This window comes from Neomonachus schauinslandi, chromosome 4 (genome assembly GCF_002201575.2).
Source record: "Neomonachus schauinslandi chromosome 4, ASM220157v2, whole genome shotgun sequence".
Taxonomy (NCBI): Eukaryota; Metazoa; Chordata; class Mammalia; order Carnivora; family Phocidae; genus Neomonachus; species Neomonachus schauinslandi.
This window is the reverse complement of record NC_058406.1, coordinates 42,240,291-42,263,169: the sequence shown is the minus strand read 5'-3', so window position 1 is coordinate 42,263,169 and position 22,879 is coordinate 42,240,291. Positions and strand designations below refer to the sequence as shown.

The following is a 22,879-nucleotide window of genomic DNA, read 5'->3' as shown; positions in this document are numbered from 1 at the left end:
AACATTCTGGGGCCTACTGATGGAAATTTTGTTTGCTTGCCAGTTAAGTTATAGTCCTCTTGAGCTGTATGTAAATGGGGACAGTGTTTAGGGAGGGATCTAAGTGAAGAGAGAAGGATTATTTGGCACCTAGGCTGGGGAAGCCAGTTTTCAGTGGACTCCTCAGCTATTCTCAGCATAGAAAGATTGGTTGGTTGATTTCTACATGGCAGTTGTAGGCGATAAAGGTCTTAGAAAATGAAAAGATAATGAGAAGTAAGGGAATTTTTACAAGATTGTGGATCACAGTAGTTTAAGTTAAATAATAAAAAATGTAAATTCTCTGTAAAGTGTGATTGTTATCAAATACTGTGTTATTCCTACAGATATAATAACAAATAGGAGCTATTATAAATGAAAATGTAAGGAAGCATAGTGGGGCAGACACAACAGTTTATAGGTCACTGGGGGTCATGGGTTGCATCTCATAAGACATGCTTTTTTAAGAAGAAATTAAGTCTGCCGTGCTGCTGGTGGCTCATCCTTGTCTTAGTCTTTAGTCTGTTCAGTGGTGCTAAGCAAGTAACTTTGCTCTTTTTCACCCAACCCATGCTCTAGTGTTTGGCTTTATTTTAGCAGCCAATGTAAGAGGTTTTTTGTTTTGTTTTGTTTTGTTTTATGCTAAAATTGCAAGCTTTTACTCATAGACTTTTTGGAAAATTATTTTGTCCAAATATTTATTGAACTCCTGCTGTGTATTAGCTGACAGGAGTATAAATAGTAGCTTAGCCAAGGAAAGTGGGCCCTGATGCAAAGTGTCATGTAACATTTTTTTTTTAAGATTTTATTTATTTGAGAAAGAGAGAGAGCCCATGAGTGGGGGGTGGGGGGAGAGGCAGAGTTCAGAGAAGCAGACCCCCTGCTGAGCAGGGAGCCCGATGCAGGGCTCCGTCCCAGAACCCCAAGATCATGACCCAAGCCGAAGGCAGATGCCTAACCGACTGAGCCACCCGGGTGCCCCTGTCATGTAGGATTTCTTACTGAGTTTTCTCCTCACATTGAGAACATGACTATAAGATTATGTAACATTTTAAAAGCTGGTATTTGGACCTCCTAGGTGGACATCCCCACAATTGGACAGCCATTTCAAGGGAGTGTTTGAATCTTTTAAATGATATGACTCAGAAACTGGTTCTCTACCAAGAAGCCGCTGCTACGAATGGGAGAATGGTGTCCTCATACTCTGTGGAACCCAAGAAATCGAATTCTCCAGGTAATTCATATATTATTGCAAGAAGGCAAAGTATGTACATTTTGTTTCCTAAGAAAGATGATGGTAGTTAATCTAAGGATATGTATATATGAGTGTGAGGGATGTATTTTTAGGGAAAATTGATCTAATACATGGAATATTGTACTGAACCAAGAAAAAGGCCTGGGTATCATTATAGATTGAAGAAATTAAGTCTGCCGTGCCGGTGGTGGCTCATCCTGTAGAAACCTTCAGCTTCCTCAAGTGCAGAGCCAGGTGAAGCATTACAGGTCATACTGGGTACTGTTCTCGTCGCAGTATCCCAGACAGATAGTTGCTGGACAGTGCCCAGAGGAGAGCACCTGCAGTGACTGAGCAATTTCACTGTGGGGGCATCACATTCATTGTTTTAAGAGAGCTTAATAGAATATATGAAAGATGGAACCTGAGGGCAAGAAGTACAGTGGAGGGACCGAGGCTATTTAACCAAATTCCTTAAGTAGAAGAGGCCTAGGAATGTAAGACTAATGAAAGGTCTTAATGTCCACATGGCTTTTGGAGGCAGACCTTGAATGAAAATGAGCAAAACTGGCTGGGTGAGGACTGTGGTAAACTTGAGAGCACGGGCTTCACCCGAAGGGGAAGCCGTGGGTTAGCTTCAGTCCATAGGTTATAAGAATTTAGAGCTGGTGTGCCGCAGCCCCCCTGCCCCCCATTAAGTGAAGCCTGAAAGCCAAAAATATTGTGGGTGAAATTTTCCACTTTTTTAAATGTTGGCAATTAATCTTGATATTTAAAAAAAATCCCTATATGGGTCACAGCAAGCATCATTACTTTGGAGGGGCCATAGACCAAAAACAGAGATTACAAATGAAAAATGATTTAGGTAAGACCATGAATGTCAGATTGTAAAGGATTCTAGAGTGTTTCAGTTCTCAACATTCGGATTAGCATTTATTTTACTCAACAAATATTTACTGAATGCTTACTATATACCAAGCAGTGTGCTAGAAGACAGAGATTCAAAGATGAAAATACACTCTTGGAAGTGACTTCTGGTGGAAGGCACATAAATAATGACAGGACAGTGTAACTGCTAAAAGGAAGTCTGTCACAAAGGAGTCTGAATGGGTAGGATGATGGTTGATAATGGAAGGGGGCCTTGTATGTCCAGGTAGGAGTTTGCATTTTGTAGGGAGAGGGGTGCCATTAGAGGATTTTAAATAGGCTAGTTATATCACATTAGCATGTTAGATCATTTTAACCCTGGGTTGGGGGGGGTGGTGTCATGGGTCTGACCAAATAGGAATTATTCATTACTTTAAATTGCTGTCACATCCCATTGCTCAGTCAAAATTTGTTTCTAATTTTGCAAAACTTAAAAAACCTCAGTCTTAATTTTTAAATCGATTCTTCAAATATTTCCAAAGTCTGGCACTTTAAATGTTTGATGTTTTATGGCAGTTTTATTAAGACGATAGAATAGAATACTAATGTAATTTATTTGTCTTTGTGCCTTGTACTGAAGTGGCTGGAAAAATATTCCTTTGTTTTATACAACAGAATCTATAAATTGGTGGTTATAAGATAATTGTCGAAGAAGGTGTTTACAGATCATATTTGTAGATGGATCTGGGCAGATTCATCTCTGGTGTGACTTCCGTTAACTTGAAAAAATTCTGTGGAAAATGGATAAATGTGCACCCTTTATCAGTACTCTTTTGCAGTACAGGTTTGTTTTAGTCAAGTAACAGCTGCGGTAGGACCTTGCGGTAACACTGGGCATATTCCAGTGCAATAATTGAAGTTGTTGTCGTTTGAAAATAAAATATAAATTGGTAGGTTCGTTCAACTTGGCTTAGATTTAGAGAAACTGACCTTGAAGGTGAAGGTATTCTCTTGGCGGGGTGGGGGGGTTGGAGAAAACAAGAGAGGCTGCACCAGTCTGACGGAGGAGGATGTAGAACGCTCCACGAGTGGTCACTGAGCTGCAGTAGTAAAAGCTGGATGTTGAGAATGTGAACCCAAAGGAACCAAGCTCCTGAGCCTTGGGTAAATGCATGAAACCAAAACCTGAGATGTGTACAGTTTGTTCAGGTTGCCTCTTCAGCACTGGATCTGTTCTTTTACAGAAGAAACTACTTTTCAGACCCCGAAATCTAGCCAGCTACCTCGGTCTTCAGTGCCACCATTAGTTAAGACATCACTGTTTTCCTCCAAATTATCTACGCCTGATGTTGGAAGTCCCCTCAGAAGCCCGTTTGGCTCTAGTGTAGTGAATCGGATGGCTGGAATTTTTGATGTAAATACCTGCTATGGGTCCCCTCAAAGTTCTCAGCTAATAAGAAGAGGGCCAAGATTGTGGACTTCTGCTTCTGGTAAGGGGACTGTTTTCTAAAATTTGAAATGTCATAGTTACAGAGACTTAGATATCCTGAGTTTTCACCTTCATGGTTTTTTGTTTTCTGTTTTTTTATTTAGATCAGCAAATGACTGAATTTTCTAATCCTTCTCCATCTACCTCTGTTAGTGCTGAGGGTAAGACAGCGAGACAACCCAGTATGATTTATTCATGGATTCAGAATAAACGTGAACAGGTAGGATGATATGGTTATAGGATTTATATTCACATGTATCATTGAGAGTATTAAGGATGCCACATGAGTAAGCCATCAGGGATAAATAAAGACTTTTTTTTTTGATGCTTCATGTATTAAGTTGACTCATGAAATTGCCAGTATTTGACTGGTTTTGAGTTATGTAAATTGCAATTTCATATGACTTCATCTAATGTGAAGCCTTTGATCTGTGAATTCTTTCATTTAAGAAATACTTACTGAGTTCTTTATATATGCAGAGTGTGGTTTTAGGCACTGGGAAAACAGCAAACAAAAGCCCCTGACATTTTACATTCCAGTGAAGGGAAATAGATGAACAAGCAAATGTATTAAACTATATCTCTTTCAATATAACAAAATTCTATTAATTGTAGGACTTATTTTGTGTACTGTTAAGGAAAAAAGTTGCCAGTTAAACCATGACATGCTATTGATTATAAGATGCATCCCAATATGTTATATTCAAAATATGAACAATATGTGTTTTAAAAGGGAAGAAATTTGATGTCTTAAGTGCTATAGAGAAAAATAGAGCAGGTAAGAGAGGTCTCATTGGTAAGGCAACACTTGATTAGAGACCTGAAGGGAAGACAGGGAACAGCAAAATGCAAAGGTCTTCAGGTGGAAGTGGACTTGGTTTGGGTGAAGGATAGCGTGGACACTGTAGGTGGTGGGGAGTCAGAGAGGTAGCAGGCACCCAGAGCTCATCAGGCACATTAGCTATTGTGAAGACTCACATTTTCTCTGAGTGAGACAGAAAGCCATAGGATGGTTTTTTTTTTAAGATTTTATTTATTTATTTGAGACAGAGAGAATGAGAGAGACAGAGAGCACATGAGATGGGGGAGGGTCAGAGGGAGGAGCAGACTCCCTGCAGAGCAGGGAGCCCGATGCGGGACTCAATCCCCGGACTCCAGGATCATGACCTGAGCCGAAGGCAGTCGCTTAACCAACTGAGCCACCCAGGCGCCCCCATAGGATGGTTTTGTCCATGAGAATGACATGATGTAACCTTACATTTTGAAAGTGCTGCTTTAGCTGTCGGGTTGAGATGAGATTCTCCGATGGCAGGAGTAGGAGCAGAGAGACAGTTGTAAAGCTGTTGAGGTAATCTAAGTAGGAGATGATGGTATCTGTCACCAGAGTGGTTGTGGTGGAGACTAAGATGTGATCAAGGTCTGGAGATATATATATATATATATATTTTTTTTAAAGATTTTATTTATTTATTTGAGAGAGAGAATGAGAGAGAGAGCATGAGAAGGGGGAGGGTCAGAGGGAGAAGCAGACTCCCTGCCGAGCAGGGAGCCCGATGCGGGACTCGATCCAGGGACTCCAGGATCACGACCTGAGCCGAAGGCAGTCGCTTAACCAACTGAGCCACCCAGGCGCCCCTGGATATATTTTGAAAGCAGGTGTAATAGGATTGGCTTATGGTCTGGTTGTGATGTAAAAGAGTCAATGTTGACTTTCAAGTTTTTGGCCTGAGAATCTTCTGAAATAATATAGTTGCAATTAGCTGATGATTCTGGAAGAGGAGATTTGATAGAGGTGAGGTAGGGAAATCCTGAGTTCGGTTTATGTCCATTTTGAGATATTTATTAGACAACCAATTGAAAATAAGGAGTAAGAACTGAGACATAGATCCAGAGTGTAGGGAAAAGTTCTGGGTAAGAAGTGGGAATTTGGAAGTCATCAGCATACAGACAGTATTTAAAGCCATGAGACTCCATGAAAACTCTTTGGGATTGGATACAGAAGAAGAAAGATGCAAGAACAGGACCCTCCAGGGACTACAGGTCTGGGAGATGAGGGGGAATGGCAGAAGGGACCAAGTGACTGTGGTGTGAGAAGAGAACAGAGAGGAGGAGAAGTGAGTGGCCACATTCTGCTGATAGGTAGCCTGAGAGCTGCACTAGGAAGAACTGTTGTGCTGGGAATGTGGAGGTCGTTGAGTCCTTGATGAGCTTCTGGGTGGAGCAGCTGGGGTGAATGCCGATTGGATGGGGCCAGGAGAGATTGGGGAGGAATCGGAGGCCACACGGAGAGCTGGATCTTTCAAGGAGTTTTGCTATAAGGGGTGCAGAGAAATGGGGTAATTAATAGCTGGAGGGAGTTGAGGGGTCAAAGAAGGGTTTTATTTTTTAAGATGGGAGTTCTGACAACATCTTTGCTGATGGAATGATTGATTAATAGAGACTGTGGGCATTTTACAAACTTTGGGATCCCATTTGTCCTACCATATCATGAATTCACTTTCAAGTCAGTTGGGGTATGTAGCTTTCAGCTTAATACTAAGAAAATTGTTTCCCATGGAAATGTCAACTAGTAGAAAACCATTTCATCTCTTAAGATTTTTTTTTTTGTAAGGGAAACACTCTTTTGGTATTAAGAGGCTAAAGGGCAAGACAGTTGTAGAGAATTGAATAAGAAAATATCACCGGAACCACTTTGAATTCCTTTTATCATAGGGCTCTAATGGGGTTAGCATGTGTACATGGAAATGCAGTTTAGGTTAGATGACCCATCTTGGTTATCTAATTTATAGTACAAAGGTATTTACTTGTGTAGTTTACGGCAAATATTGTTCTTTCTCTGTAAGATGTGAAGTGTTTCACAGCAAGAACCTGGGAATGTGTTAACATTATATTTGAATAGAATTGAGAGCTGTAAATGTGTTCATTCTTCCTTTTCTCCAACTCAGGTTAAGAATTTCTTATCAAAACGGGTGCTGATAATGTATTTTTTCAGTAAGGTAAGAATATATAAAGTGTTGGGAATGGCGGGGAGAGGAAATGAAATAAGAAATGAAGTACCAGGTTGGATTTGACTTCTAAATACTAAGTTCGATCCTAGCAAGCCAGACAGCTTTGTAGAGTGCTTCAGCAAACCTCCGTGTGAGGAAGAGCTGCCCTAGCACTCAGCTCATCTCAGTGACTTCCTAAGGCTTGACTCCAGTTGACCTCCTGAGTCTCCTGGCTGCAAGCAGCTTTGTGCTTCCTGCAAAATGATCAAATCCATGGCGGTCCTTCACGGCTCACTGTCTTGCTATAATCTTTGTGGCCAGTTTAGTGTTCAGAAGAGAGATGACTGGATTAGGTTGCAGACGTTAAGCTTGTGTGGGACAAAAAGTTGTAATTCAGGCCACAAACTACATGACTTTCCAGCTTGTGTGTTAGCTGCTTCAGCTGCCATAGGAGAGTAACTGAATTGCAGAAGCTAAAAAGCTTTCCTTTTTCACTCACTACAGCTGTTGTATGTTAATCCTTTGATGAGCAAAACCTTTGCCCATATGTAGGGGTAAGAATTTTTGTTTTGTTTTATTTTAATCTAACTTCTTTAGTTCTGAAGATCTTACAGTATTAGCTAATATTGTACTCCAAGTGCATTGGCATGCATCATTCATTTTTATTCTGTGGGGAGAGATCTGAGTAAGAGTAACTCTGATAGAACGTAGGTACACAGAACAAGAATCGTTTCAAGAGCTTGAAACTGTTTTCTCACTTTGGTGGCAGGGAAGATCCACCCACCTAGCAATGACCTTTACCCAAAAGAATCTACCTCAGGCTCTCCATTAGAGCTTTGGGACAACTATCAGCCCCCTGAGGAAGGTGTCTTGTCTTTTCCACCAAAAGGAAGAGGGGTTGGCCGAAGTTTTACTTCAGAGGATGGGAAGAAAATTCACCCTTGTGTCTTATGCACGCCATATTCTTTCCTCTTTAAGTTTCCTCATTTAATTCTAACAGCATTCCTGTGAGATGTCTCTCTGTTCTCATTTTACAGATAAGGAAGCTTGAGGCTCAGAGGGGTCAAGTAACTAGCCTAAGGGCCCATAGCCAGTAAGTGGCAGAGCAGATGCTCAAGATCAGCTTTTTCCGTGGAAGTGAACGGCTGACTTTGATTCTAGTTTTGCAGGTGGATCTATTTTATGATAAGGAGTTGTAGACACTGCTGTTTGGTGTTGAGAAATGTAACATGCTGATGTACTTAATAGGCTTCATTGGGTGCGTCACAAAGTCAGCATTTGTTTAAGTGGGCCAATTGTTGCTCCCTACTCTTTGACCTTGCTATATTAAAGAAGGTTGGATGGTATTTCTTTGGAGGGGGCTGAGAGTAGACCGTTTTAAGAGAGGTAATATGTATTTAGGCAATTCTGAGGTTTAAAAAAAAAAAGCATTGTAACCATTCTCAAGTGATCTCTGTACTAATCTGAGGTCGGTTGAGTGTGCGTAACTATTTTAAATGAGAAACTGAGACACAGAGATTTAGAGATTGTGCAAGGGTCACACAGTAAGTTGGTGGCAGAATGCTTTACTGCAGTTAAATCATATTGTATAAGAATTTCAGATTTTAATTCTTGAGAGGCAGCTGTGAATTTTTTATTGTTACAGGCTACCTAGTTGATTAGATGAAATAACAGAGTTAATGCCCAGGGGAACTTACTTAAATGTTTCTGTTGTATTGTAGCACCCAGAGGCCTCTATTCAGGCTGTTTTTTCAGATGCCCAAATGCATATTTGGGCATTAGAAGGTAAGCATTCGCAGTGAACTACAACTCTGATTTTAATTATTGGTTAAATACTGAAGTATCTCCAAAAAAAAAAAATACTGAAGTATATCCATGAAAGGTCAGTTCTGGACCTTGACCTCAATCTTTGAATTTTTAGATACATCTTTATATCTTTGTTTTATATAGATCATTTTTCTTAGATATTTAAGTGTACTTTAATTTGGGCAGAAATTATCCTTACATTTAAGCAGAGAAACTGAGTCTGGGATTCTTGCCTGTCTTTTCTACTTCAAAAAAACTGTAGTTAATAGATTGTTTTCAATTGTCAACTTATACTGACATAACATTTTTAACATTTTAATGTATTTAACTTAGCTTGAATATGAATACTTAGTTGTTAAATAACTGTTTTTTTTTCCATCTCCTAGATCCTGCCTTCTCAGTGCTTAAAATGATACTTTCTCAGAGAGCCCTTTCCTGACCCCCCTATGAAAAGTATCCTCACAGCTGTCACTCTTTTCCCTTATTCTGCTTTGTTTTTCTTTCTACCACTCATCACTACCAAACACAGTATTATTTAAAAATTTTTTTTCCTGCTAGAATGCAGACTGTCATCTTATTCATGACCCCATGTAGTTGAGCACCTTTTCAGTGCCTGTTCCAATGTTTTGCCCATTTTTCTATTGTACTACCCCCCTCCTCTGTTTTAAGTTATTTATATATTCAGGATATTAATCCTTTCTCAGCAGATGTATTGCAAATAGATTTGCCTAATTTGGATTTCCGTTTAATTTGGTTTTTTCTTTTCCTCTTGAGGTCTGTCTCACTTAGTAGCAGCATCATTTACTGAAGATAGATTTGGAGTTGTCCAGACTACACTACCAGCTATTCTTAATACCTTGTTGACGCTGCAAGAGGTAGGCACTATTTGGATTTGGTAGAGGTCGTGTCTTTCCCTCCCTCCCAGGTTTTTCAGTTTATTTCTTATAGATCACATTTATTGAGTGACAAAGCATATGTTAGAAGTTAAATATGGTACTGTTCTCACCCTTGGGAAATTACAGTCTAAGAGAGACCAGGAAGAGAAACTGCTGATTCCTTTGTAAATAATAATTTTATAGAAAAAAGTTACTAAACCTCTGGTATTAATCAGATTATTTAGGATATTAGGATTCTGTTTAGTGATGTAAATTTGGATCCTTACACAACTTGTAGCTACTAAAAGTGACCTGTAGTTAAGTTATCCATGCAGATAAATGTTACCTATTGGCCAGAGGCTCAAGAAGATAGAGCTGAGCCTGGTGGATCCCTGCTCCCAGACTGGGTGCACAGTTTTAAAGTAGCAGGTCTTTTTAGTCCTAGATGTAAAGACAGAAAAATAAAACCTGTTTCTTGCCTTTGAATAGGCTGCCTTTCCTGACTTCATGTTGGGTGCCGTGTCACTGTAGCTGTAAGTCAGATGAGAGATAGGAACGCTGGGTGCCAGAAGCATCTCATGGTGGGAGCTGGGCTGCGCAGTAGGTTTTCCGGAGGAATGGTGTTGAAGTAGGTTTAAAGGAGGACAGTTGGCGCATCCTTGAGCCTTAGGAAGCAGTGTAAGACTGAAAAGAAAACATGTTTCGCCGTTCCTTTCTTCAACTCTCAATTTATTTTACCTCTTAGAAAGTCTTACCCATCAAAGCCAGTGATTTTTGTTTTTCCCCCTTTGAATTCTTTCTGTGCTCACTTTCTCATGTATGTTTTTTAAGACTTGTGTGTACACGTGAATAGTTTTATTATTTGTACTCTTATCCCAGCTACCTTTCTCTAAAGAAAGAATTTCCTAGTATTTTGCACACCATCTAACAGTCGCCTTGTCTAAGCACACAGTAGGGTTCCCAGGACTTGAGCATATCTTCAACACTCATAGCATAGTTTGTTTTTCATCACCCTGGCAGTGTAGTTTACAATAAAATAATAACAGGACAGTACTTTGTAGTCTGTGGAGCGATTTCTTCTCTTGTTTTGTTTTTTTCAATTAGGAAGACTTATTTTTAAATTCTCTAAATACCAAACTTCTGGGGGTTTTTTTTGTATTTTATTGAACTTTTTAAATTCAAGTATAATTAGCATACAGTGTTATTATAAGTTTAAGGTTTACAATATAATGATCCAAGAGTTCTATACATTGCTCAGTGCTCATACAATACGTGTACTCTTAATTCCCTTCATCTATTTCATCCATCCCCCACCAACCTCCCTCTGGCAACCACCAGTTTGTTCTCCATAGTTAAGAGTCTGTTGTTCTTTTTTTTTTTTTTTTTTAAGATTTTATTTATTTATTTGAGAGAGAGAATGAGAGACAGAGAGCATGAGAGGGAGGAAGGTCAGAGGGAGAAGCAGACTCCCTGCCGAGCAGGGAGCCCGATGCGGGACTCGATCCCGGGACTCCGGGATCATGACCTGAGCTGAAGGCAGTCGCTTAACCAACTGAGCCACCCAGGTGCCCCAAGAGTCTGTTGTTCTTTTGTTTGTCTCTTTTTCTTTTTTTTTTTTTTTTTAAAGATTTTATTTATTTATTTGAGAGAGAGAATGAGAGACAGAGAGCACAAGAGGGAAGAGGGTCAGAGGGAGAAGCAGACCCCCCGCTGAACAGGGAGCCCGATGTGGGCCTCGATCCCGGGACTCCAGGATCATGACCTGAGCCGAAGGCAGTCGCTTAACCAACTGAGCCACCCAGGCGCCCATCTTTTTTCTTTTCTTTTTTTTAAGATTTTATTTATTAGAGAAAGAGAGCACGAGCAGGGGGGAGGGGCAGAGGGAGAGGGAGAAACAGACTCCCCATGGAGCGGGGAGCCTGACGCAGGGCTTGATCCCAGGACCTGAGCTGAAGGCAGATGCTTAACCAACTGAGCCACCCAGGCACCCCTTGTTTGTTTTGTTTCTTAACTCTAACCTCACTCCTGTCAGAATGGCTAAAATCAAAAACACAAGAAGTAACAAGTGTTAGCGAGAATGTGGAGAAAAAGGAACCCTCATGCACTGTTGGTGGGAATGCAAACTGGTGCAGCCACTGTGGAAAACCGTATGGAGGTTCCTCAAAACATTAAAAACAGAATTACCGTATGATCCAGTAATTCCACTACTGGGTGTTCACTCAAAGAAAATGAAAACACTAATTTGGAAAGATATATGCACCCCTATATTTATTGTAGCATTATTTACAACAGCCAAGATATGGAAGCAACCGAAGTGTCCATCCATAGATGAACAGATAAAAAAGATGTGGGGACACAGACACACACGCACACACTGGAATATCACTCAGCCATAAAAAAGAATGAGATGTTGTCATTTGCAACAACATGGCTAGATCTAGAGAGTATTATGCTAAGTGAAATGTCAGTCAGAGAAAGATAAATGCCATACGATTTCACTCATACCTTTTTTTTTTTGATCGTCATAGCTATTTTGTGAAGGAAGTAGGATAGAGCTATTTAGGTCTATTTTACAGATGAGGGAGGCTTGGGAGTGTGGTGACTTACCTCAGGTCTCACACACAAGTCTCGTAGGTGGCAGAGCTGGGACTTGAGCCTGAGCTATTTGCAGGGCATTAGCAGTATAGAACTGTGGAATTGAAGGCTCAGAGACCCTTGACCAATATTCTTTTATAAGTCACAGTTCATTCTTTGTTCCTTTAGACCCCTGTGCTGCTCTACCCAACGTTTGTGTAGTACTCCAAAAGAAAGGATTTTTCTTTAAATTTTTAACAACTCCATAAGGTTAGAATAAGGCCTATTGTACAGGATTGTGTCTCTCTCAAAAAGTCTGTATCTGTTGGTATGACTTACTCAGGATCATGCTCAGTAAATGGTCGAGGCAGATTTAAAAACTAGGCTTTCAGACCCCAGGCCTCTGTGAGGGCTTGGAGGGGTGTGCATTTCTTAACCTCCTTTCGTAAGATAGAATGGCAGTATGTCAGAAGGACCAAAGTCTGAGAGCTAGAGTCAGTTCTACCTGCTTCTAAATCCTAGCTCCTACTACTTCCTAGCTGTGTAACCTTGGAAATACGTTTATCATATTTCATTGAATCTAGGATATCATTAATTAGAAGATACATCTCCAATTCAGAAATTATAAAATGGAGGGGAAGTGTTTTATATAACCAATAAATATAGTAATCTCTAAACATCAGCATCTGTACCTGGAAAATGGAGGAAGTGATAACAGTACTTATCTCATAGGAATGTGAATTCTGAATGAGATCATCTCTGTAAAGCACTCAAGGTACCTGTCCCATATTAAGTGCCCAGCAGATGTAAGCTTTTATTACTTTGTTACTATTACCATGTTGTATGACAGTGTTCTTACAGTGTACAGGAGAAAAGGTCTTTCAAGACTTAAAAAAAGTATTGCTATCAATACTGTAAGTAAACTTGAGCACTGGGTGTTGTATGTAAGCGATGAACCACTGAATTCTACTCCAGAAACCAATATTGCACTGTATGTTAACTAACAAATTTAAATTTAAATAAAAAAATAGTGTAAGCGAGCATTCCAAGAGACACAGGTCCAGCCTCCAGTACTTTCTTAGAGACCAAGGGTAATTTATTAAATGTCTTTCAGATCCGTGTCTTCATCTTTAAAATATAGTACCTTGCAGGGTTATTATGAGGGTTAGAGAAAATCTGTAAAAAGCCTAGAGTGGTGTCAACTGCCTGGCAATTATCAGACAGTTACCATGTGCTAAGATACAGAATAAAAAAAAGACAGACCTGGTTCCTGTCCTTTAGGAGCTTACAGAATATAAAACAGATTATTGATGAATACAAATAGTTAACTACAATTGTAATAAGTACCACAATGTACAGAAATGCAGGTCAGGTATGCAATAAATAGCAGGTACTATTATTATAAAAACATCCCATTAAATGGTTGTGATGTTAGCATGGTGGCTTTGTTAGCAAATTATTTTATTATTTAAGTGAGATAACATACATAAAGCAGTTAACTCAGTTTCTGCCACATGTTAACCACAATCAGTAAATTTAGCTATCAGCATCATCATCTAATATTTTTATTACTTTGTAGCTGTGGTTCTCGCCAGGGGCAATTTTGCTCCCCAGGAGACTTTGGGCAATGCATGGAGACATTGTGACTGGCACAGAGAGAGGGTAGGGCTATTGGCATCTGTTGGGTGGAGACCTCAGATGCTGCTAAATGGCCCGTAATGTGCAGGGCAGCCGCCACAACAGAGAATCACCCAGTCAAAAATGTTAGTGGTACTGAGATTGAGAAACTCTGCTCTGTAGTCATGATTTCCATTAAGAAATTCCTTAACAAAGCTGTTATCCTTACCATTTGTTTGGGATTCTGGCTTTAGTGGAATAAACCTTTATTTAACTAGGTTATAAGTAGGATCCTTGAGACCAGGGACTTTGAAGTCTCTGCACAGTGGACATTTGTTAATGACACTGATAGATAAATACTCACAGGAGAGCAACTGGGGTTTTCTCTTCATTTGGGTTTTGCGCATATACTACTGCATATAAATCCAAATGGGCCCGAAGTGCCTATTTTCATAGGATAGCTGTTCTTTAGGCTTCTATAAGGGATTTTTAACTTCTCCTGAAGAGTATATTGTTCAATGGTATACTGTACTCACCACTTACCCATTTCATTGTTTGGGATAATTCTTTTTTTTTTTTTTTAAGATTTTATTTATTTATTTGACAGAGAGAAAGACAGCGAGAGCAGGAACACAAGCAGGGGGAGTGGGAGAGGAAGAAGCAGGCCCCCCGCCGAGCAGGGAGTCCGATGTGGGACTCGATCCCAGGACCCTGGGATCATGACCTGAGCCGAAGGCAGACGCTTAACGACTGAGCCACCCAGGGGCCCTGTTTGGGATAATTCTTAACTAGATATTTGAGATCATATAATCTGAGTCTTCAGGCCAGGAACCATGTGTAGTGCATAAAATGAGTGCTCAAAGATACTTGTTTAATCTCACAGCTAATTAAGTACTTCAGTTCTGACCATGGGGCACATCATTAAATATTATAAACTGGCCTTCCATAGATTTAAGTTATTCATGTACGACTTTCATAGTTTTTGCTGTAACTGTTTATTACCATATATTATTGTCATAATATTAGTCATATGCCACCTGAACTATTATTTTCTTAGTATTTTAAGTCATTCATTTTTAACTTAAATTTATTTAAAAGGAAATTTTATATCACTTCTGTAAAAGGAAAACTAGCTTGAGTTGCTACAAATAAAATATAGGTGTACAGTTCCTTATCTCAAACCCTAGGATATATCTCAAAATTCAGATCTTTTTAGATTTTAAGAATATAACATTGTATACGTATCATATATTACATAATACTCCTATTGGAATCTGAGGTAGAATCCCCTTTATCAGATACATTAATACTTTTCTCCAGTGAAATATCTGAGTATTCATATTTAGTGAAATAAGGACTGTGAATAGCCTGTGTCAGCTCAGGTCAGGCTTTACTGCCAGATGAACTCAGGTCAGCTTTTGCCACCAACAGTTACAAAAGTTTTTGTTTTCAGGGCTTTTCTGGATTTTAGTATTAAGGATAAGACAATTAAAATGAGAAAAGACAATAATTGAAATCTCTAGCTAGTAGATACTGTTTTTTGCTGAAGTCCCTGAACCTGAAACCTGTTTATCCTTTGTCATAAAAGGAGATTAGTGAGGATGAAAGATGTGTTGTGGACATATTAGCTCCAAACTCAAGACTTTTCCTTCCTCATTTAACTCTACATCCTTAGGGTCTGTTGTTCCTTACTTATTTTTTGCATTTCTTTTTTGAGCTGTTTCCCACTATTTGTAGGAGCTGATATTTTATGACTTATTCTTAGAGGTCTTTTGAAGAACAAAGAAGAAACAGTTCAGTAAAATTCATTCTTTTGCATTTACCCTTAGGACCCTTTTAAAATCGAAGATGTATTTTGGAATCTTAGTGATTTTCCATTTCCAGTATCTTGGAACAGTTTGCTGTTTGATCATCCTAGGGATTATTTCATCATTACTCATCAGTTATTCCCAATTGTGGTAAAAAGACCAATGAGAAAATAGGAGAATGATGGAATCACGTAGTATCACGTCATCTTTCAAGAAAAGGCCTATAAGCAATTTGGACACACATTTTTATAGTCTTTTTTCTTTTTTTAATTTTTTATTGTTATGTTAATCACTTTTTCTTTAAGCTTTCATTGAGTACGGTTGCTAATTCAGAATTTTAAAATTTTTTATTCACACTGGTAATGGGAAGAAAATTGCCAGTATGTTCAATAATTATTTAGATAAATCAGAACATGAATGCAAATAGATAGCACTCTAGACAGCTCTGTCAAATCAAAATATAATGCAATGTACTTATGTAACCTTACATTTTCTAGGAGGTACATTAAAAAAATACAGGTGAGGTTAATTTTAATGATATATTTTATTTAACTCAGTAAATCTACAATATTTTAATTTTATCATGTAATCAATACAACAATTACTAATGAGATATTCTACGTATTTTTTAACACTAAGTCTTCAAGGTCTGATATGTATTTTTCACTTACAGCATATCTCAGTTGAGAGCTGCCACATTTTAAGTGCTTAGTAGCTACATGTATCTCAGTGGTTACCATATTGGATAGCACTGCTCTAGATTTTTTTTTTTAAAGATTTTATTTATTTATTTGAGACAGAGAGAATGAGAGACAGAGAGCATGAGAGGGAGGAGGGTCAGAGGGAGAAGCAGACTCCCTGCCGAGCAGGGAGCCCGATGCGGGACTTGATCCCGGGACTCCAGGATCATGACCTGAGCCGAAGGCAGTTGCTTAACCAACTGAGCCACCCAGGCGCCCAGCACTGCTCTAGATTTTAATGGTGATCATGTAAGAGGAATTTCAGACTGTGAATCTTCAGATGACAATATTCTAGGTATATTTTCTCAAACTCAAGAATAAATGACAGAAAAATGTATTTTTAAGGAGAAAAAGGAAATATATGTGATATTCTCATCCAGTAAGTCATTCAGGAGGAAAGACTTGTCTCACAATATTTTATAATAAGAACCTTTGAATCATCCCATTTGGTCAAAAGTACATGTGACAGTATTCTTTCATTTTCTATGATATTTTGCACCAAAATTTACTTTATATGGTTCATAAGTGGATAAGTGCTGAAGGTATACAAAGGTGTATACAAAGGTAATCGGAAGGAAGTAGATGATGTTGAAATGAAAAAACTCACTGGATTGGTCATTTGAATTTTTCTTTATAAACCTAAGAATGAAAATGTTTTCCAGTTACAGTGCAAGGAAAATGGCTAGTCTCTCTTCAAGAAAATTATGAGCTGTCAAAAATTTTTTAAAATACTGCATTTTGATGGTATCATTCTTTTGTAGATTTTTTTATAAGATGACTTTAAATTATAAAAAGGGTCTATTGGACCCAGGTGGTAAATGATGATGACTATTTTTCCTTGTCTGATGAGGGTTAGTCAGAAAGTTTGCAAGAAAATTGAAAAGGGGGAGCCTGGGTGGCTCAGTTGATTAAGCGACTGCCTTCGGCTCAGGTCATGATCCTGGAGTCCCGGGATCGAGTCCCGCATTGGGCTCCCTGCTCAGCGGGGTGTCTGCTTCTCCCTCTGACCCTCCTCCCTCTCATGCTCTCTGTCTCTCATTCTCTCTCTCTCAAATAAATAAATAAAATCTTAAAAAAAAAAAAAAAAGAAAATTGAAAAGGAGGTAACTTTATCCCTTATGATTCAGTGTTATCTAATGTTGCTTGAGTTTGTCACCGAATACCACCTCCCATACTGCGTAAAATTATCTCAAATATGTCCCAGTCTTAGGAAACACTCTTATAAGTTACTGTTGAAAGAATAAACAATTGGACTTGAACTTGTCATGGCAAACTGAACACACGCATTAAATCTTGTTCCTTCCCCCAAACTCTGCTAAACTATAGTAAAAAGACTTTTAAAAAGACATAAATCCATAAACAGGAGAGGAGACAACAGCAACAGAGTTTTCAGAGCTGGAGAGCAGATGGTTGAAATAACTAACTTAGCAGATCCCAGAGGCAAATCTGAAGTCAGTAGTGGGACAGGCACCAAGTACCTCTGGAACCAGGGGCGAAGGGACAGGTACCAAAATAAGGATGGGTGAGAGCTGTTTGAAAATCAGTTAGATCCCTAGATTCTCTGCTGCTGGTGCTCCTCCTTCCTTTAGGGAGGTTTATCCTTTAGAGAGGGTAGAACACCGGGGTCTCTGGGCTGGCAGAGTTGTGAGTAGATACAACAGACACAGTTGTGGGTTCTGTTTGAAAAGCATAGGGGTGTACTCGCCTGAGCACAGGCCCTCCAGAGTACTGGAAAACTCTTCTCTGGGAACTCTGACTAATCCAAGAAGAAAAAGTTTACTGAATTGGGCACCCACCCTAAAAAAAAACCCATGTGGATCACCTCTTGTGAAGCCTATTGTCCGTAATCTCTGTGTACTCAGCTTTGGGTCAGCTTTTTTAGGAGGTCCCACCCTCAGTCATAAGCCAGGGATCACTAGATTTCTGAGCAAAGTCTCTAATGCAGAAGATAGAGACCAAAGAAGCAAAGGAAGGGAAAGAAGAAACTGTAAAAACAAAAAACCAAAACAACAAAAATCATTAAAATCCTCAGAAATAGGAGAAGAGAATACGTCCTTGAAACAAAAATAGGATGCTAAAATAAAAAAGATCACTCAGATAATATAAAAGAGTTCTTGAAATTAAAAACTTGATGGCAGAAATCATTTTAACTGTTTTTAGTTCTTTTGGTGGTTACATCCATAAGTATAAAGAATAGGCTTATACTATTATTTCTTGTCACTGTAGACATGATCTTGCTATAGTAGATTAATCCACTTATACATTCCTATCTTCAGTTTTCCCTTTTCTTAATGTAGTTATATCATTTAAAAATTATATCATTTACCTTGGATCTTTAAAAGATATACTTAAATCTCTTTATCAAGTATAAATAAAGTCAGTTCTCCCCACCTGTTCTTGCTCACAGATGCTTTATCATCTAGAAATGAAAAGGAAGATAAGCTAGTTTAGTAAATAACTTTATTTACGTAAAGTATAGTTTTGGTCTTGTCTTTCTTTTTGCTGAGATTTATAATAAAAGTACTCTTAGCTGTCACACACCTTAAGCAGAGTAGGATATCTGTGTTTCACTTCCCAGCTTTGCATTTTCAAGACCATTGGAGTATAGCTTCTTCTTAGAGGACGGGTCTGGACTTTTCCCTGCTAACTGCTGTCGGGGCTGAGCCTCCACTGCGTTGTTTCTCGAACGGTTTTTTTTTTTTTTCCCCAGCAAACTGTTCTGATTGTGATCCAAAATAAATGTTGTCTAGTATGTCTGTATGATGTGTGTATCTCTATCAGTCTATTTGAAATAAAATCTCCTTAATCCTTTGGACTAATATGGCTTTCTTCGTATTCTGAACTATTTTCTTTCTTTCTTGATCTAGGCAGTCGACAAGTACTTCAAGCTTCCTCATGCTTCCAGTAAACCACCTCGGATTTCAGGAAGCCTTGTGGACACTTCTTATAAAACATTAAGATTTGCATTTAGAGCATCACTAAAAACTGCCATCTATCGAATAACTACTACATTTGGTGAACATTTGAAGTAAGTTTACCTGTTTTAATCCATGATAAGAATCCACATTCAGGAGTTCTGTTGAGAAATAGGTATGAGAATTACAAAGGCTCACATGTTGAACATGTTTTTTGGGGGCTTTTACGATTCCTACTGGGAATTAACAGCTTGGATTTAGACTTAATATTTATATTTTAAAATTGGGCCTATCATATAAGCTTTGGGGCCTTCTTTCATATAGACAACAAAGAAGATAGAAAGTTATAAAAGCAGTAAACGTAATTTCATATAGATATATATGAATTATATATATAATTTTTTTTAATTACCAAAACATCCTTATGAGAGAGAAAAGGCAAAAAATGGAGTACCTTTTCAGAAAAGCATATTAAAAATAATTCCGATATTACATCTTGGTCAGCTAACTGAGACTTGGGGTGAGCAGAGTGTTCCATAAACGAGTCCTTGGTACTTTGTGAATCATGCTGGAAAAACAGTGACAGATCATAACACCTTCGGAAACAGAACCAGAGAGAAAACCACAAATGCCAAACCTGTTTATATTTAGTTTCATTGATGTTTATTGCTTTCTTCTCATGAAACAATCTAGTTAGGCAGGATAAGGGATACAAGTTTATTAACTGTGTTTATCATTATAAGTGAACTTTAGAGGACATAAGAGATTGCTTTTTCTGTATGCAGAACTATCAATAAATAGTTCAGAACTTCCTCATACTGCCTGCTTTTAGAAACAGCAGTATATTTCCTTTTACTTCCATAATACACAGCAGAAATAGTAGGTTTTTATGGAACACTTGGTTCTGTGTGGGAATGTAAAGAGCTGTAAGAGGTTTATTCACTTGTTTAAAAACAAAATTTTATCGAGAGCCTTCTAGATCTGTGCTCTCCAATACGATAGCTGCATATGGTGGTTTAAATTTAAATTAACTAAAAATTCAGTTTGTCAGTCACACTGGCCACATTTTAAGTCCTCAGTAACTACATATGGCTAGTGGCTGCCATATTAGCTTAGATCTAAAACATTTTTGTCATTGCAGAAAGTTTATTGGGACAGCACTGTTCTAGACAGTACACTTAGCACTTTATACATGTTCTTTTCATTTCCTTTTCTCAAAGAGTTTGTGAAGTGTAGAAGTTATCATAACTCCACAGATACGGAAACTGAGGCTCAAGGAGGTTAAGAACTTGCCTAATAGTACAATCTAGTTGGTATTAGAACATGAACCTGAAATCAGGTCTTCCTTCCTATTCTTAAAATGCCACCTTTTCTCCCTGTGCACTGGACTGCCTCTAAGATGTAAGGTGCCATGGAGGATGCTCGATGGATGTGGAGCATGAAATAGTTGTACTGATGATAGAGCAAGAACAGGGAGAAAGGGGGACACAGGGAGTTTTAGATAAGAAAGGGAGATAGATAACTGATTAAAAAAAAAATTAGGAGAATGAAATTCTGCCTTAGTTTCTTTTCTCTGGGAAGAGCCATGTTTTAAACATGATGAGGTCAGCAGAGACTATTTTGTACGTCTAGGACAGAATGGTGTGGTGGGAAAAAAGATGTGGAGTTAAAAAACATTTGGATTTATGTCTAGTTACATCATTAATTGTCTGTGGTTGTGGTCAAGTTACCTTATGATTTAACTTACCCATGATTATGCAGAACCAGAATTCAGACTCAAATCTTTCTGACCCCAGAGTCTCTCCACCGGTGTCTATACTCTTAACTGGTAGGCTGTGTTGTCTTCCCTAACCTCTGACCTTTTCACAAACGTCTGTTTACCTGTGTTTACCCTCCTATGGAAAAGGTGTGTCATTCGGCCTCACTAGCACCCAGAGGGAGTACACACAGTAAAGTACTTGAAATGGTTCAACTGGAGGCAGCTGAAGGTTTAAGCTGGCAGAGATGTAAGGCAGTTTGGGGTGATTCGTAGTGAAATTATTATAATAAGACTTTTTTTGGCACTTTTAAAACTGGTAACTTTCTGTAACCTGGAATTTTATCATTTAATAATAACATCTTCAACAGCCAGAAAACCAGAATCTTTCATTGTATTCAGTTTTTGCCCAAAAGTTTAAAAGGAAGTTTTCTACTAGTTTCGGTATATATTTGCCCTAATTTTGTCAAGGTGATGTATTTTAGTGGGGGCAAGAGTGGGGAGAGAACTCCGTTTCCCCATCCACGACATGACTTATGTTCAAAGGGAAAACTAAATCTAAACCACCAAGCTGTTACCTTTGAAAACGATTAGTGGAGTCTATTGTGTTTTAACCAAACATTTTAGTTTAAAGGATTTTATATTAAAGGCAATTCACATACTCCACAGCTCAAAGATAATGTTGGAATCTGGTTTAAATAAAATAATAAAATCCAGAAAATCTACTGCCAGGCCTGGAACTCTGCACAGCAGGTTCCACAGCAGAGCAGGTTAAAATCGATGCTTTCACTTGTCAGTCTTAATTTGCTTTGGTCTTTTAGAAGGTAGAAGCATGCTGTTACTGAATGCAAGCCCTCCTCCTCATTAGACTAAGGAGGGTTTTCATCCAGCTTTCTCAGAAGTACTAAATAAGTGAAGATTTCTATTTGTTTTTAATTGTTTTGAAAAATATTGACTCTGTGCTCTGTGGTTCACTTAATATGCTTAATGTAAAATAAAGCTTATGCTTTGAATTTATGTTTCATTTAGTGCTGTGCAAGCATCTGCAGAACATCAGAAAAGACTTCAACAGTTCTTGGAGTTCAAAGAATAGCTCAGTAATATAAACTGTGTTCATTACACTGCTGATACAGCTACAGATGGGACAGTAAATGTTCAGCATTCTTGGATCAGAAGAAAATGGACTAATTAGATGCTTCCTTTGTCGTGGTGGTTGCTTTGAAAACTATACTTTAATGGGAGAAATCATGGAAAGAAATCCTCAACAGAATAACTGAAAACTGCCTTTTCTGTACCTATTGCTTTTTGTGTGTGTGGTATAATAAAATCTTTATTCAATTTTACAGAAGCCTCTATGGCGGTAAAAATGTCTGTAGCTTCTATAGCTTAATAATAATAGCTGGAAAATTTTTAGAATTTACTTTTGAGCTGAGTAGAGCCAGTTCAGAAGGTAAAATAGGTTGACTTGATTCAATCTTCCTCATTGTGCTGAGAGTTTTAACTCTGTACACTCAAAATCCATAAGCCTTTTAGGAGTAGTTTCTTTTTACTGAAGGATAAAGGTGGTAACAGTGCAGAAAAATTCACAGAAAAATTACTGTTTAAAGGACATATTTTGTTAATCTGGTAGGTTGTATTTTTCTTTCCAAGGACAAATTAAATTTGCATGATTGTCCAAAAAAGATCTCAATTTACAGATGCTAACTCTATGTAAAGGAATGTGGAAAAATTCAGTTCTTAAGTTTCAAGATTAAACATTCACATTTGGTTTTCGAAAGACGATTGACAACTATGAATTTGTTTTGTATCATGCTGGTAAACAATAAGTATATGGGTATTTTCCCAACTAGTTTTGCTTTCTTTTTCTGGAACAAAACATTAAGTGATTGCAGAGGTTTTCAAGTGAGAGAAGTTTTGCAACAAAAACCAGGAAACTTTCCCTTTTTGCTCTCCATTTCCTCCACCCCCACCCTTCATCTTCATTAGATCAGATTATGTGGTGAAGCCTGTTTGGCCTCACAGAGGGAGCAGCCTATGCCGTGTTAACTGGCTAATAAAAATATATTAGGAAAATCTTTACAACCAGAAACAACTTAGTCATCAAATAGCAAGTGAAACCAAAATGTCGGAGGGCTTACTGTACTTGGGAGTATGTCATATGTCCCAAAAGTGAGCGAGGTAGTTTTATTATTT

At 38.3% G+C, this 22,879-nt stretch overlaps 1 protein-coding gene across 1 annotated transcript in view; it reads left to right on the top strand.

Annotated features, from left to right (window-relative positions):
• NDC1 (NDC1 transmembrane nucleoporin) overlaps window positions 1-21,972 on the top strand; it is a 42,488-nt gene extending 20,516 nt beyond the window's left edge. Inside the window, 8 exon segments of the mRNA XM_021683918.1 lie at window positions 1,097-1,252; window positions 3,364-3,609; window positions 3,713-3,828; window positions 6,554-6,604; window positions 8,317-8,380; window positions 9,176-9,276; window positions 18,883-19,043; window positions 21,716-21,972. Coding sequence (XP_021539593.1) covers window positions 1,097-1,252; window positions 3,364-3,609; window positions 3,713-3,828; window positions 6,554-6,604; window positions 8,317-8,380; window positions 9,176-9,276; window positions 18,883-19,043; window positions 21,716-21,779 — 959 coding nt within the window. The 3' untranslated portion in view covers window positions 21,780-21,972.
• The last annotated feature ends 907 nt before the right edge of the window (window positions 21,973-22,879 follow it).